Source organism: Dermacentor albipictus, chromosome 7, assembly GCF_038994185.2.
Source record: "Dermacentor albipictus isolate Rhodes 1998 colony chromosome 7, USDA_Dalb.pri_finalv2, whole genome shotgun sequence".
Classification (NCBI taxonomy): domain Eukaryota; kingdom Metazoa; phylum Arthropoda; class Arachnida; order Ixodida; family Ixodidae; genus Dermacentor; species Dermacentor albipictus.
Window position 1 is genome coordinate 38,434,126 of NC_091827.1, and position 14,097 is coordinate 38,448,222.

General features: G+C 46.8%; 1 protein-coding gene across 1 annotated transcript in view; it reads right to left on the minus strand.

Annotated features, from left to right (window-relative positions):
• LOC135905669 (mucin-2-like) overlaps window positions 1-14,097 on the minus strand; it is an 82,929-nt gene that overhangs the window by 6,023 nt on the left and 62,809 nt on the right. Inside the window, exon 2 of the mRNA XM_065436629.1 lies at window positions 3,784-4,049. Coding sequence (XP_065292701.1) covers window positions 3,784-4,047 — 264 coding nt within the window. The 5' untranslated portion in view covers window positions 4,048-4,049. The remainder of the gene's footprint in view (window positions 1-3,783; window positions 4,050-14,097) is intronic.

Genomic DNA, 14,097 nt, shown 5'->3' on the forward strand with positions numbered 1-14,097 from the left:
ATTTTTATTTTTTGTCTTTTTTAAAACAACGGAGCACCAAACGCACAACACAACGTTACTGCGTTAGCCCCGATTCCACACATTTTCACACCCAACAGCGACCAACCAAAAGAGGCTTGGGCACATATAGTCTTGGGATTCTAATTGTAAAACTCTCTATAAGAGGCGTTTTCATTGCACGCAATTAGCGAGCAGTGTTTTAAAGCGAAATCTTTACTGGCTGCGAACTTGCAGTTTCGCCATGGCGGTGCTCCCAGGAGACACATGGCGTCACAACGCGCGCCTCGCCGCGGATATTTCTGTCTCTCTCTCGCTTCCTAGTCACTACTGCGCATGCGCCACTAGCAGCACCGAGCGACAGGTGTTCCGCCGCTGCGCAGCGCCGCGCCTTTCAACCACCGCCGTTTGGTATGACGTCACACCGCGTTCCTCGTCGTTGCGCTCGCCTCCGCTCGCTTCGCCAGCTGCGTCGCATGCCGGATAACATGTCGGAGGATTGAAAAGGAGAGCTCGCGTGCGCCGCAACCACAGTTGAGGCGGCAGTATGGACGGCGACAATTCTGATAAGTAGGAGTAGGCCTGGAATCGACATCGGAACGAGATGAAGAGGAAACGAATCGCCCAGGAAACAAACGAACAGCGCGCCGAACGACTGGCTAAGCGCCGCAACATAGCTTAGACAACCAGACTAACCTGGACTTGCAATCAAGATTAACCAAGGCTAACCATGCTATGCCTTAGCTTTCGTTACGTATATCTTGGCATAGCCGAGCTAAACCACTGCCATTTTTTTTCTTTTACCTGTGACCGAGAATGTGTCGCGCTTTCAAGCTTGAGAGCAGTACAAATTTAGCGCAGTCTTCAGAGGCCATCTATCGGTTGAGTATCAACCGCAGTTGCGTAAAAAATGCTGTAAGCAGTGCGAAACATTGGATGCTGAATATTTTAGGATGTTTTGCGCTGTTGCAACAGTGTGCGTGTTGCCCATAGAGAATTTCCATGGAGAACTTCCGGCGGCATGTCTTTTAGGCACCCGAGTTTTTAAGGAAAAAAAAGATTTTTGTCCCACATATAAATATAGGTACGTGCTTTTTTTACGTGCTCAAATATAAGAAGCATGCTTCAAACTTCGAGCACGCTTGCCTAAGTTTATCGCGCGTCTCAAAATTAAAATTCGCACGTTAATTCGTTTCAACTACTCGGAAAAACTGTCACCAGCCTGAGGGTCCTGCATGTTTTCAGGCTAGTATATAACCGGCTACTATCGTCGTTATCTCGCAAACTTAATCTTCCTGTTGGTGCGACTCAATCGAAGCGTAAACATTTGAGTGTCTGCTTTGTGTAACACCTTGGGGAATCTGCGCGTGCGCCGCCTCACTGGGGAAACGCAGTAAGGAAGGAAGGAAAAAAAATTATCCGACGATTACGATACTCCCTAATGCGAAATTTGAGCGCAGCTCTATACGTGTTTCCATTTCGCGATATTTTGAAGCAAAGAATTTGAGAGAGACATGTAGCAGAGTCGGTAATGGTCGAAAATCTGATCTACGGATCAAGCGAGCCGGCGTTTATACATGACTCGTCAAAGGTTCCAGTGTGATCGCTGGTGCCGCATGGCTTCCAGAAAGTACTATACAATTCGCATAGCGCATACAATCAGATTAAGAAACAATCTCACACAATAACAACCAAAACAAGCGCGAACGAGACCGACCCAACAGAACCAAACAGGCGCGGGCGAGAGCTTTGGCGCGAGCAGACGATAGTACGAAACGAGCGGATCGGCTGAGACCAGACACGAGTGCGCATCGAGCCGCAAGGAGGGTCCGCATGACACCAGCATCGCGCGCGCACGTCACTGAAGGGGCCGCTCTCATTGGTCTCCGCCATTCGCGGCTCGCGTCCTTCGTCTCCCACTCCAGCGAAGGGGGGCGGAGCTGGTTACGAGGCCGACGACGACGCGAAACCCAGGAACGGACGCCAAAGAGCTGCGCTCTAAAAGTTAAGAAGGAAAGGCAGGGCGGTTAGCTCTCACCAGTTTGCTACCGTACACATGGGAGCGGGATGGAGGGGACGAAAGATGGGGAGGAGAGAGAGAGAGCACATAACACAGCACACACATCGTCAGTTACATTCCGTCACTCTTGCTTGGTACGTGACCGGAAACGGAGTAGAGATGCGAAGAGATCAAGGCGCACCGTCAGCGCTTTGTGCTAGAATGTAGGATCAAGCGATGCTGCGAAGAACTGGGCATTTAGAGCGTTCCGCATCCGCTCTTTTCTAAAAGATGAGAAAAGAGCAGATTGGGTGAGGAAACAGGCGCGAATTAATTACATCTTAGTTGAAATCAAGAAAAATAAATGGGCATGGGCAGGAAATGTAATGAGGAGGGAAGATAACCGATGGTCATTAAGGGTTACCGACTAGATTCCAAGGGAAGGGAAGCGTAGCAGGGGCGGCAGAAAGTTAGGTTGGCGGATGAGATGAAGAAGTTCGCAGGGACAACATGCGTGCAGCGGGCGTAACCAGGCTGATGATGACGATGATGATGCATCTGCGAGGTAAAAAAAAGAACTTTCCCAGCTCACTGTGATCCTCTGTAGGCCTAGCAGCGTCGAGACAAACAGCTTGTTATCTCGATAATAAATACAGAACATCGCTGATACCCTGCATTCGCTGTGACATGAGGCTACGCGACGGTTGAGTTTGCCGTTTACTTGGTGTAGTTACCATGTAGACCAAGTGGCAAGGGACAACACAGATCGAAGGCCGCGTCGGACTGGGCGAGTCTGGGCGCCGCCATGTTACGCAATCAGGTTAACTTGCCGTGGTAGTCGGCGGCGTAAGATCCGCACACGCCAGGGACCTAACGCACCACGTATCAAGGTAATGCATCGCGCAACACTCTTTATATAGGGTGCTTTTTTTATTGACCGTACAGAAAACTTCAATACTTCAATCGTGCTATCTAAGCACGAATGAAGTATTTGAGTTGGATTTATAGAAAAGGTCGACATTGCTTGTACAAGAAACCGAAATCCACAAGCGAATAATTTACAAGATTTCACTATATCAATTTTTAAATACTTGAAGGAACATGCGGTATAGTTTACGAATCGTAGCAGGTGAGTTCGAAAGGCGTACATCTACTTAGAACAAATTCCGCGGATGGCAGCAGTCGCGAGGTATTCATTCCCAAAAATGTGCGATGAAGTACGTTGGCGTTCGCAATATTGTTGCCCTTCAATGCGCAAAAACATGGTTTTGTTAAAAAAGTAAGCAGGACAACATTGCATTCTTATCGATAGCTTGACGGCGCATAGCTTAACCCTCATGTCAATGCTCTGAGACTTCGTTCCAAATGAATTCACCTCGCGAACTCGCCGAGTACATTTCGCAAGAATGCGTTGGCGGGCTAGTTGGTTCGAATTCATGAATACTTTGTTTAACGCAAAACAACAGACACACGAAAGACGACAGGACAAGGCGCTTGTCCTGTCGTCTTTCTTGTGTCTGTTGTTTTGCGTTAAACAAAGTATTCATACACTTCGCAAGTTGCAACATGTTCGGTATAGCAGTTAGAAATCAAATTAGTAATCTTCCGTTAATTACACGGCTACGCATTCCAGTTCCTTGTGAGAGCAATGTCCGCTTCTTCGAGTAATCCACCTCAGGGCCTAGTATTGTAATCATCTACCAAAGGCAATTTAAGAAAAAAATTATGGCAAGACAAACAGACCAGAAAAACACCCGGTACAGTGTACAAGAGTCTCTGCATCTCACCTCCTTGGGCACCTTGGCCACCTCCTGCAGGGCCGGTGCCCGGGCAATCTCCTTCCGCTTCCGCGCGTAAAAGTAGAGCGTGCTCCAAGGACCCCGAGCTTCGCGGAACTCGGCAGGTCCGCCACTCCGGATCTCGGGGGCCGGGGCTGGCGCTCCGTGCCGCGTCGGTGTCGACGCAGGCAGCGTCAGCGCTGGCCCCGGGATCAGGGCCAGTAGGAGTAGTAGTCTATAGACCTCCGAGTGCCGGTATCCGTGGGCAGCCATGCCTAGGCACGAGAAAAAGAGTTGAATGAGTGAAGGAATGAATCAACGAATGAATGAATGATATCTATATTGGAAAGGCTGGCGCTGTGGCCTATGTTGTGGGGAGGGAGGGGGGGGGAGAATTCAGGTATGGCAATGGGTGGAAAGGAGGTGTAAACAAACGGATGGTCAGACAGCTGTCAGCGTGGGCTTCGCAGAAAGAAAAAATAGGAACCGTGGCTACGTTTACCTGAACTCGACAATAGCGTGTCGAGTCGGACTCAGTCCGACGCGACGGCGTTTGCGTGAGTCGTATACCTACAGGGCAGAGATAGCTGCAGCGGCCTGAGTAGGGGCGAAGGAACACACGGCATGCCGTCGCTGCTGGCCGAGAAAGGTCAACCCGACCCGCCCGCGTTTCGAAGCGCGTTGCATGTGGGTCGGGTTGAGTCAGCCAACACCGTCCACTCGAGCTGGCGCAGCCCGAATCGACGCTCACTCGACGCGACCGCCTAGCGTTTACATGAACGCGACAGGCAAAATCTCGGTCCGACAATTCGACTCGATCTATTTTATCGGCTTCGCTTAAACTCCCTAACAGATCAATGATCGAGTTTTTTGACGTAATAGTTCTGCGGGAACCCGCAAGGCAGAGAGAAGTCATTAGTAAAGGGAAAATGAGACATCCACCCAAACGTAGCTAAGTGCCTCAAAGGAAACCCGTACGGATTCCTCGAAAGAAAATTCTCGCAGTTGAAGACCGCAGTTTTTGTTACGCACTTGCAACACATGCTCTGATTAAGCTGTTTATTTATTTATTTATTTATTTATTTATTTATTTATTTATTTATTTATTTATTTATTTATAACGCCGTCAAGGTCAAATTATATTACAAGTGGGCTGACTAAACAACGTAGTGCCTAAAACGCTTCGAAACTGCGAAATAATTTTAATAAGTATTGAATAGTCCTTTGAAGAATTTATCTATTATTATTGTACATTCTTTCTGTGTCTCCTGGGTCTAACGTTCAATGCCCACCAATAATTGATGCCCACCAAAGCCTCGTCGAGAGAAAAGAATATCATCTTCACGACCACTGTATTTCCTACAATATATATTCCTTAAACGTAAAGCTGTTTCCAAGTTCTCTATATATAGTCTATAGAATGCATATATATGTTTTGACACGGGGACGCAGCTCGGTTTCACTGAGCATCTCCTCTCATCTGTATGTGTGTTTTTCCTTTCTTTTTCTTTTTTGCATTTGCCATACTGCATTCATCATGGCTAAAGTTTGAGAAGGCGCATAAATTTGAAACAAATAAAGAGAGATGTGAAACTCGGAGCACTAGTCATTACTTTCCCAGAGAGACACTCGAACAGTCCAATTTCCTTTCGAAGCGTTTGAAAAATGATTGCCGGCTGCGTAATTTGTTGTTCGCCATCACCACATTCCTTTTCAGTGGCTCGTTCATGGTGCGGTGTCGCGTGGAATCTTTTGGGCCGCCGCTTCTGTGAACGTCGACGATTCGTAACAATTTGTCCCGAGTTCCATTGAGCCTGTCGTTAAAATACTTCGGGCGACGTGGGTGCGAACATACCGACACCCAACGTTAAAATACAATGACCGTAGATAAATTTGTTCCTTTTATTTCACATCATGGGCGCCAGAGATATAGCCTGAAAGACAATACGAGGTTCAAAAAATTAAATTAAGGGGTTTTACGTGCCAAAACCACTTTCTGATTATGAGGCACGCCGTAGTGGAGGGCTCCGGAAATTTCGACCACCTGGAGTTCTCTAACGTGCACCTAAATCTAAGTACACGGGTGTTTTCGCATTTCGCCCCCATCGAAATGCGGCCGCCTTGGCAGGGATTAGTTCCCGCGACCTCGTGCTCAGCAGCCTAACATCATAGCCACTGAGCAACCACGGCGTGTAATACGAGGATTGAAGGCTACTGTAGCCCCCAGCGCAAGACAGAGCGATACAATGGCAGACAGTACAGTGACACTTTTTCGATGCTTTATGTATTACCACAGAAATAACGGTCAAATGTGCAGACCATGCACTATCTGCATGAAAGTTACAGTATTGAACAGACAAGTGCACTCTTTCAAACTTCGAATCGACAAGCCCACTAGTGTCCTAACTAAAGACGCTTCATAGCGTACCAACGTCTCTTAATTATGCAAAAAATAGAGAAGTGAGGCGTGCAGACAGGACACAAGAGTAGAGAGAGAGAGTGGACACCGCGAACGCCGTTCGTGGTGTCCACTTCTCTACTCTTGTGTCCTGTCTGCACGCCTCGCTTCTTTTTTGCATAATGAATCCTTACCAACTAGCTCAGCTTTCAGTCGTTCTAAGTCTCTTACTTGTACAGTGAAAAAGAGCTACTATTCAGAAACGTGCATTTGCATACATTCAAGTGTTCTTGTAGTTCGCTCATATTGTCGATAAATACTGCACTTGCAAGCGCATTTTCGCCCGGTGGAAGTGACACTGCATACATAAGGGTGGATGCCGCGTGTCCCAGCTAACGTTATCCAAGCTTTTCGTGAAAAAAAATTAAGAAAGATTTATAAAACACCGCGCAAGATACAAGTGTAAGACCTACGGTGCTCGGTCGTCAGCGTTCTGGCAAACCAACGCTGTTTTAAAAATCGTATCTCGCATCGTGTGCTGTAATCATTTCTTCATACGTTGTTCAGTGTACATATTGTTTTGATCATTTGTCTTACCATTCTGCGTGCACATTGTACAAGTCGATTCACGTCTCATTAATTTGTTAACGTGACAACTGACGCATTTTCGAGCAACACCCCGTTTTACTTCTTTTACATTGTACCTATTTTATTCCCTTAATTTATTTTCTCAGACAGTTTTGTATTTTCTAAGTTTCACTTGCCTAATGTATTTCGTATATTGTTTTACTTGTGTATTTTGCTAAATATCGTACTTTTGTATAACTTTTCTGTACTTCAGTTGTTTTTTTTTCCGTAACGCGCAAAGCTCACATCTTTTTCATGTATCTGTACCCCCTATGTAATACCCCTTCGGGGGCCTTTAGGGGTATTATGAAATAAATAAATAAAACAGCTTTGCTAACGTAATGCGGGGCAACCTACAGGTATGACATCGCATGCACTTTATTGCGATGTCACTTATGTGGACACTGCAAGCGAATTTCCACCGTCGCCGTGAGGTCCCGCATATATTGAAGTATATGTATGCTGTGTGCCACGCCCTGCCATATTACATGCGGTATATGCGGGTTGTATTGCCACACCATTCTATCACTGAAGTTGCTCATGTCAGGTATTACATTCTTTACAACACTGCTCCCCAGAATTTTGAGAATGGCAGCCCACAAAACAGATGTCACGAAACAAAACGCCGACAGCCAATGCCTTTCATCTTATATCTCCTCAGAGTTGAATATTAAAAGTGCGAAACAATAACTGAGCTGAAACCTTATAAGGATGTAATCTTAGTGGAGCGGCTGGGCACTATATCCTCCGGTATTGGCCCAATAATAATAATAATAATAATAATACTATTTGGGGTTTTACGTGCCAAAACCACTTTCTGATTATGAGGCACGCCGTAGTGGAGGACTCCGGAAATTTTGACCACTTGGGGTTCTTTAACGTGCATCTAAATCTAAGCACACGGGTGTTTTCGCATTTCGCCCCCATCGAAATGCGGCCGCCGTGGCCGGGATTCGATCCCGCGACCTCGTGCTCAGCAGCCCAACACCATAGCCACTGAGCAACCACGGCGGGTTAGGTATTGGCCCAGGAAAGAGGATTGAAACGTACCCGATGCGGAAAAGAGGTGGTAAATTCGCTAAGAAAGACGTTGGTTTTTATTAATAAACACAAATGAAATTCTCCGATGGCAGGATTCGAACAGAGGACCCCCTAGCACAACAGCTCGTTTTGGACTTTGCTTTACGCTTTTCACTTCAGTTCATACCGCCACTACAGTTACCAGCCATACGTTATGATCACGATGACGATGTCGATGGTACTGTGGTCTGCAGGTCCAGAGGCGGATGCAAGTGCGGGACCGCCGCCGGGAATCGAACCTGCGCCCTCGTGTCCAGCAAAAGAAACGGCGGAGCCATGTATCGAGTCATCGGGAGTACACGTGGTCGATAGCGGCTTTCCTGCATTTGCTGCGCGGACCCATCTTGCCACAAAGGTCAGGCCATGCAACTTAACTGCCTCGCCGGAGGCCATTCGGTCGTGAGTTTACGAAGCGTGCGCTCCTGCATGTTCAGCGGAGCGCGGCCAAAGCGCGCTTATCCGCACGGCCACTGAACCGCGCGATATTCGAATGGCAGCCGGCAGTGCAACCGCTCGGAGTATCAAAGCGGGGAATTCACTTCCGCTTAGCACGCAGTCGAGGTTGGAGAGCGGCCCTAGAAAGTATTTGCATGAGGATGAAGAGGTGGGGAGGAAGAGAGAAGAGAGGTAGAGTATTCAGTTTCTTGTCGCTGTTAGCTTTCGTTTTCTTGGTTATTTTTTATATACGCGGTTGTAAAATGCACTGCGGCCTTCCTCACGGCGTTTACATTTGCAGCAGGGCAAGGACCTTTGGCAAAGGAAAATTTGATATCTTACTATCATATTTCGATTTGTTTACCCGATTCTTGGCGAATCCGTCATATTGCATATGAGCCGTGGGATGAGAGGACGAAGACTACGAAGACAAAACGACAGCTGCTACTACTACTGAAACAAATTTGAAGGGAGCGCGGAGACTACTACAACTACTACTACTACTACTACTACTACTACTACTACGGTGTGAGTGCGTGTTTGCGTGCATTCATGGGCGTGTGTGTTTGTTGTCGGCCTGACAAGCATTCTGCGAGCCATAACTCGTGTCTTAACCACTACATTACTGTAGAAGAAATCGCGGAAAAAAATATAATACGTCAGCACGCTAATATTGTCACCATGTAACGTGTTTAGTGACGCTTTACTGCAGCACACTTTCTTTGATTAGCTGTGGTTTGCTTAATATTTAACCTGAATCGTCTGGCGCAGTATACCAGACATTTGGCTATGTTCACTTCGCTAGCTATCCTTAAAGCTCTCTGTTTCTGACCCTCTGTCCCAGTCGTCCTCAGAACGGCAAGCGCTCAGGTGTATACAAGGCGCTTACGAAGAAAACACTAAATCCATCGGAACGAGCTTCTCGGGGCACACACTAAACGTAGATGCACTTCAATAATTGCAGAGACACGTCATCCTTCATTTCCTATTATGAGGACGGTTGAAACCTGTCGACGCTTCTTTCGCGTTTCAGTGCAGCACAAAAGGCACCCGCTAGCAATTGCACTTATTGAGAGAGAGACAGGGCTTGCATCAACGCGGTGATTCAGGTGCACAAGAAACCTACTACCACGTCACAAATATTGGATCTCGGATGTCTCCTACCTCCATGGCGACTCGTCGCCCCGAAAATTGAACTTTCTTGTGAAGGAAATATCTGCCAACGAGGCATGTTTATGCTAGCAGCTCAACAACTAGCGTTATACCATATATACTTTCGATGGCTTGGTTATATTTAAGCGTACCCTTTGTCACATTGGCCTTTGTCATTCCAGAATGGAACCGAACACAGACGTTTAAACTATCTCGCACGACATCATCAACTTCAGCAGAGCTCTTTCTTTTCTTTTGCAATATTGTCTTTGTTTACGATACATAAATTCAATGCAAAAAGTGGAACATGTGTCATTCTTTGCGACTCGCCGGAAGCTTTGTTGTCACTTCATGGTGATATCATCGATTCGCAATACGGGGCGTTAGTTTTCGAGACTCTAAGGGAACTCACACAAGCAAGTGAGGAGAATCGCACAGTGATGTTCCGATGGATGCGTGGGCACCGCAATATCGCTGAGAGTGTTGCAGCGGACGAGGCAGCTGGACAAGCGCATCTTGACAGCGTCACGTCTAGGGTACCTCTAACACAAGACGAATTGCGGCGCATACTGAGACGGATCTCAGCCCGTGGTTGCAGAGCGACATGGTCCGATCTGAACTGGAAGTCTCCAGGTTCATTTCACATTGGCCCTTGACTTCAATTTAAGATCCCGTCCACACTGGATACAATAAGAGCCTTTGAAACGCTGGTTTACCGTCCGTAGCTCGGTACCGCGTGCACAAAACACTTCCCGCAAAAAAAAAAAATCAAGAGCTGATAGTTTGCACAGCACTTGTGGCCGCTCAGATGAGGGTATACATACGTCTGCTAGAATGTCCACGATACGACACACCGAGACAACGCTTAACACGTGCTTTCATTGCATCGGATTGCATCCAGGCCCTTCAGCCTCAGAAAGATCTGAGGTCCATGGCCAACGTATTCGTTGCAAAGGCGAGTGTTTCTGGCTCTACAAAGTTTTCTAGAAGAGAGCGACATTCTCGGAAACTATTGAGTAGGGTATTTGTCTCTGATAAGCTCGCTCTGTGCTCATATATAATTTGACCACCCAAATTTGGTTCATTCATTGCCTGGATTCATGCACTTTCGTGTGAATCTATTCCGTGAATCTGCCCCGATTTTAGTGTAGTTAGGTGACCGGAATTTGTTTTGACCCTAGTGTACTTATGTGACTCGACTTTGTGTTGCTGTGTGACTTTCAGTTTTAGTTTGAATGTAGCGCACTTATGTGATTGGACCTTGTGTTAGAGTGTCTTGGAGTTGACGTTCAGTTTTTTTAGTGCTCTTAAGTGATTTAATTTTGATATATCTTTGTGAAAAAAAGTAGACGACACCAATTAAAGACGACATCTCCTAAGCATCATGTAATAAAAAGGAAATGTTGCTTTGTGTAGCCGACCATTACGTCATGTTCCGTTCGGTATTATGCCGTACTTATGCGAACAGTAAATAAGAACACGTGAGTGCGTTCGTATCAAATGCTCCGTAAGCTGCATTCTGAAATAGTCTGCCTCTTTAAGTGGACAGTGCGTTTATTTCTCGAATGTGACTCAGGGACGCCGAGTAAAATGAAGCTACGCACAGTACTCGAAAGTGTTAGCAACAGTGTTACCTAGCTGTTATATTAATGTTATATTACAGCTGTTACTAACACCGTAGTAATATATTAACTCTCATAATAACTGTTATATTAACACTTTAGACGGGTGTGCGCGTTCGGTTCTCCTGTGAAGACAGGAAGTAGGAAATAGGAAGTTTAGTCGGAAATACTTTGCTCGGCTTTTCCATTTAGGACTATATAAACTTTCTGATGTTCTAAGCCACGAAATCGAAGGTAACGCAAGAAATACTAAATTTTGTGCATGCTTCCGCACATCTCGGCCGCCGCGCTGCGAAACCAAAGAGTAATGACACAGCAGGTGTTATATATAGATTCGAGGCGTCCAGCTGAATGCTGCGTCACCAGCGCGTCCGCGGTGTTTCTGCATGGTCGCACAACCATCGTTTCTCACTGTTGCCCGCAAGGCACAGATATCGACTTCTCTGCACCGATTCCCAAAATGCGGGAGACTGATGGTTGCGTGCCTCGTTTATTAGAAACACCTGGAGGGACTATCGAGAAGCAGCTAGGAAGAAATCAAATCGGCCCAAGTGTGTACTACAGTATGTCACACCCTGTGGACTTCCGCACACGTATTCATGACCGTTACTGAAGTACTAAAGCGCCAAGCAGACGACACAATAAGAGACACGGACGAGCGCTTCTTGTATCTCTTCTTGTGTCGTCTGTTTGGCGCTTTAATACTTCAGTAAGAAAGCAAAGTAGTGACGATAATAGTGAGAAGTAGCGAAAGCAAAGTATGCAAGCACATCTTTTTGTTTGGCTAGTTGGTGCATGTTACTGAAGTACTAAAGCGCCAAACAGATGACACAAGAGACACTGTCGAGCTCTTCTTGTGTCACTTCTTGTGTCGTCTGTTTGGCGCTTTAATACTTCAGTAAGAAAGCAAAGTAGTGACGCTAGTAGTGATAGGTAGCGCAAGCAAAGTATTCAAGCAGAACTTTTTGTTTGGCTAGTTGGTGCACGTTACTGAAGTACTAAAGCGCCAAACAGACGACACAAGAAGAAACACGGACGAGCGCTTCTTGTGTCTCTTCATGTGTCGCCTGTTTGGCGCTCTAATACGTAAGTAACATGCACCAACCAGCCCAACAGAAAATTCTGCTTGAATTCGTGACTGTTGTCGAAATGCCACCGATTACGCACGCGGGGCCCTCTGGGTGCGGGAATCCCGTGCATACCCGCGGACCATTGAGAGAGACGGTGTTCCGCAAAGTCGCGTGGGTGAAACACGTGGTGGGCCCCGTATGTAAAGAGTATGCATACACGCGGCACGCATGGGTGGTTCGGGCTACAGGGTCACGTTTCCCGGCTCCGCGACGCCGCTCGTTTCCAATTCACAACGCGGCCCCCGCGAGACGCAAGGTTGAGCATAATGTAACGTCACGTGGAGAAACACTGAATCAATTTAGACGGGTGAAGACAGGTGAAGCCGGATTACCAAGTATATATATTGTTGCTCGATCGTTATCTGCCAACAAGCTGAAACTGCTCGCGTCAGTTTTCTTCGAAAATGTGTTTGCAATTGCACGGCGGGGCGAGGGTGGTCACCCGCCGCGGTGGGCGTCCTGCTGCCCAGCGCGAGGACGCGGGTTCGATTTGCGGCCTCACCGGCCGCATTTGGATGCAAAAAAAAAAAAAAAGATGCTTGTGGACTTCGATTTGTGCGCACGTTAAAAATCCCCAGGTGGTCAAAATTAATCCGCAGTTCTCCACTATGGCGTCTCTCGTAGCCCCGGCGTTTCTCTGGGTCATTACAAACGCCAGAAATCAATCAATCAATCAATCAATCAATCAAAAGGCCCACTATGAGCAGAAAAATTAAAGCCCCCAAACTCTACCCCACGTGCTTTATACTGAATTGTGCTACCGAAGCGCGCTGACGATTATACTTCAGTGTGACGTCACAGATTTCGGTTCAGTTTTGCTTATAGTGGGGCCGATTTTACACAGAGCACGTTTCGCAAATGTCAGGTTTGGGCTTAGCTAGGTTACTTTCAAACGCAATGTTTATTTTTTTCTTGTTATTGACAATCACGTCACAGCAGGCACTGTCAAAATGCACAACGTTGATGCGTGTTCATGACATGTGCCACGTGGTTTGGCAGCCACCGCAGGTTCTTACCGGCGGAGTGTGAAGCCAGCGTTCCGCCTACTTCACGTCTCAAGGATGGAGCCGTGCCAGCTGTAGTCCGCTCAACGCTAAACTGTTTTTGTTCTGTTAACTTAAACGTTAGGCTAATCGGTAATCTGAAAGCTAGTTGTTTCGGTCTAAAATGTAGCCTTTGATGGAGTAGTGATATGATCTCCCCGTATAATTTTCCGCGACGTTCAAGCTGCACGCCAAAGCCTGTTACAGGAAGATGCACGTGGATGCAAAATTAACTTGGAAACCCGCGAGAAGCCGCGGAAAGTTACAAGAAAGCGCTTCCTAGTATCCACTATGCGCCAACATATTTAAAATTTCTTTTGGTAAGGTGGGTACGGTCCGTCTTCAATTTCACTACATCATCTTCACTCCACAAATAACTACACAGCCTCCTTCAGCTGCCTTGAAGCATGGCCTCCGAGATAATACGCTGCGGGCAGACAGCTAGATATAGGATTGGAGCGATTGAAGCACGCAGTTCGTAAATACGAAAGCTGCGATTCGTAAGGAATCAGCGTGAAGCGGCTAGCTCGTCACGGGAATGAACGGATGGATGGATGCTATGAGCGTCCCCTTTGAAACGGGGCGGTGAGTTGCGACAGCAAGCTCTTTTTTCTTAGTTTGCCGAATGCCTTACCAATCTTATTTATTATTATTATTATTTCTTTGCAGACAAAACAATTCCCAGCATTAAGTTTTCTGAGCCATCGTTGGGCTCAGAAAGTTCCCTTCTTTTCTGCCACCAAACCTCCAACCGCCTTTTACTAATCTTTGTTGCGGACGTGTTTAGCTTCCCCATGCGATCCCCGAAACCAAGGGCTTCACGTCGTCCAGTTTCA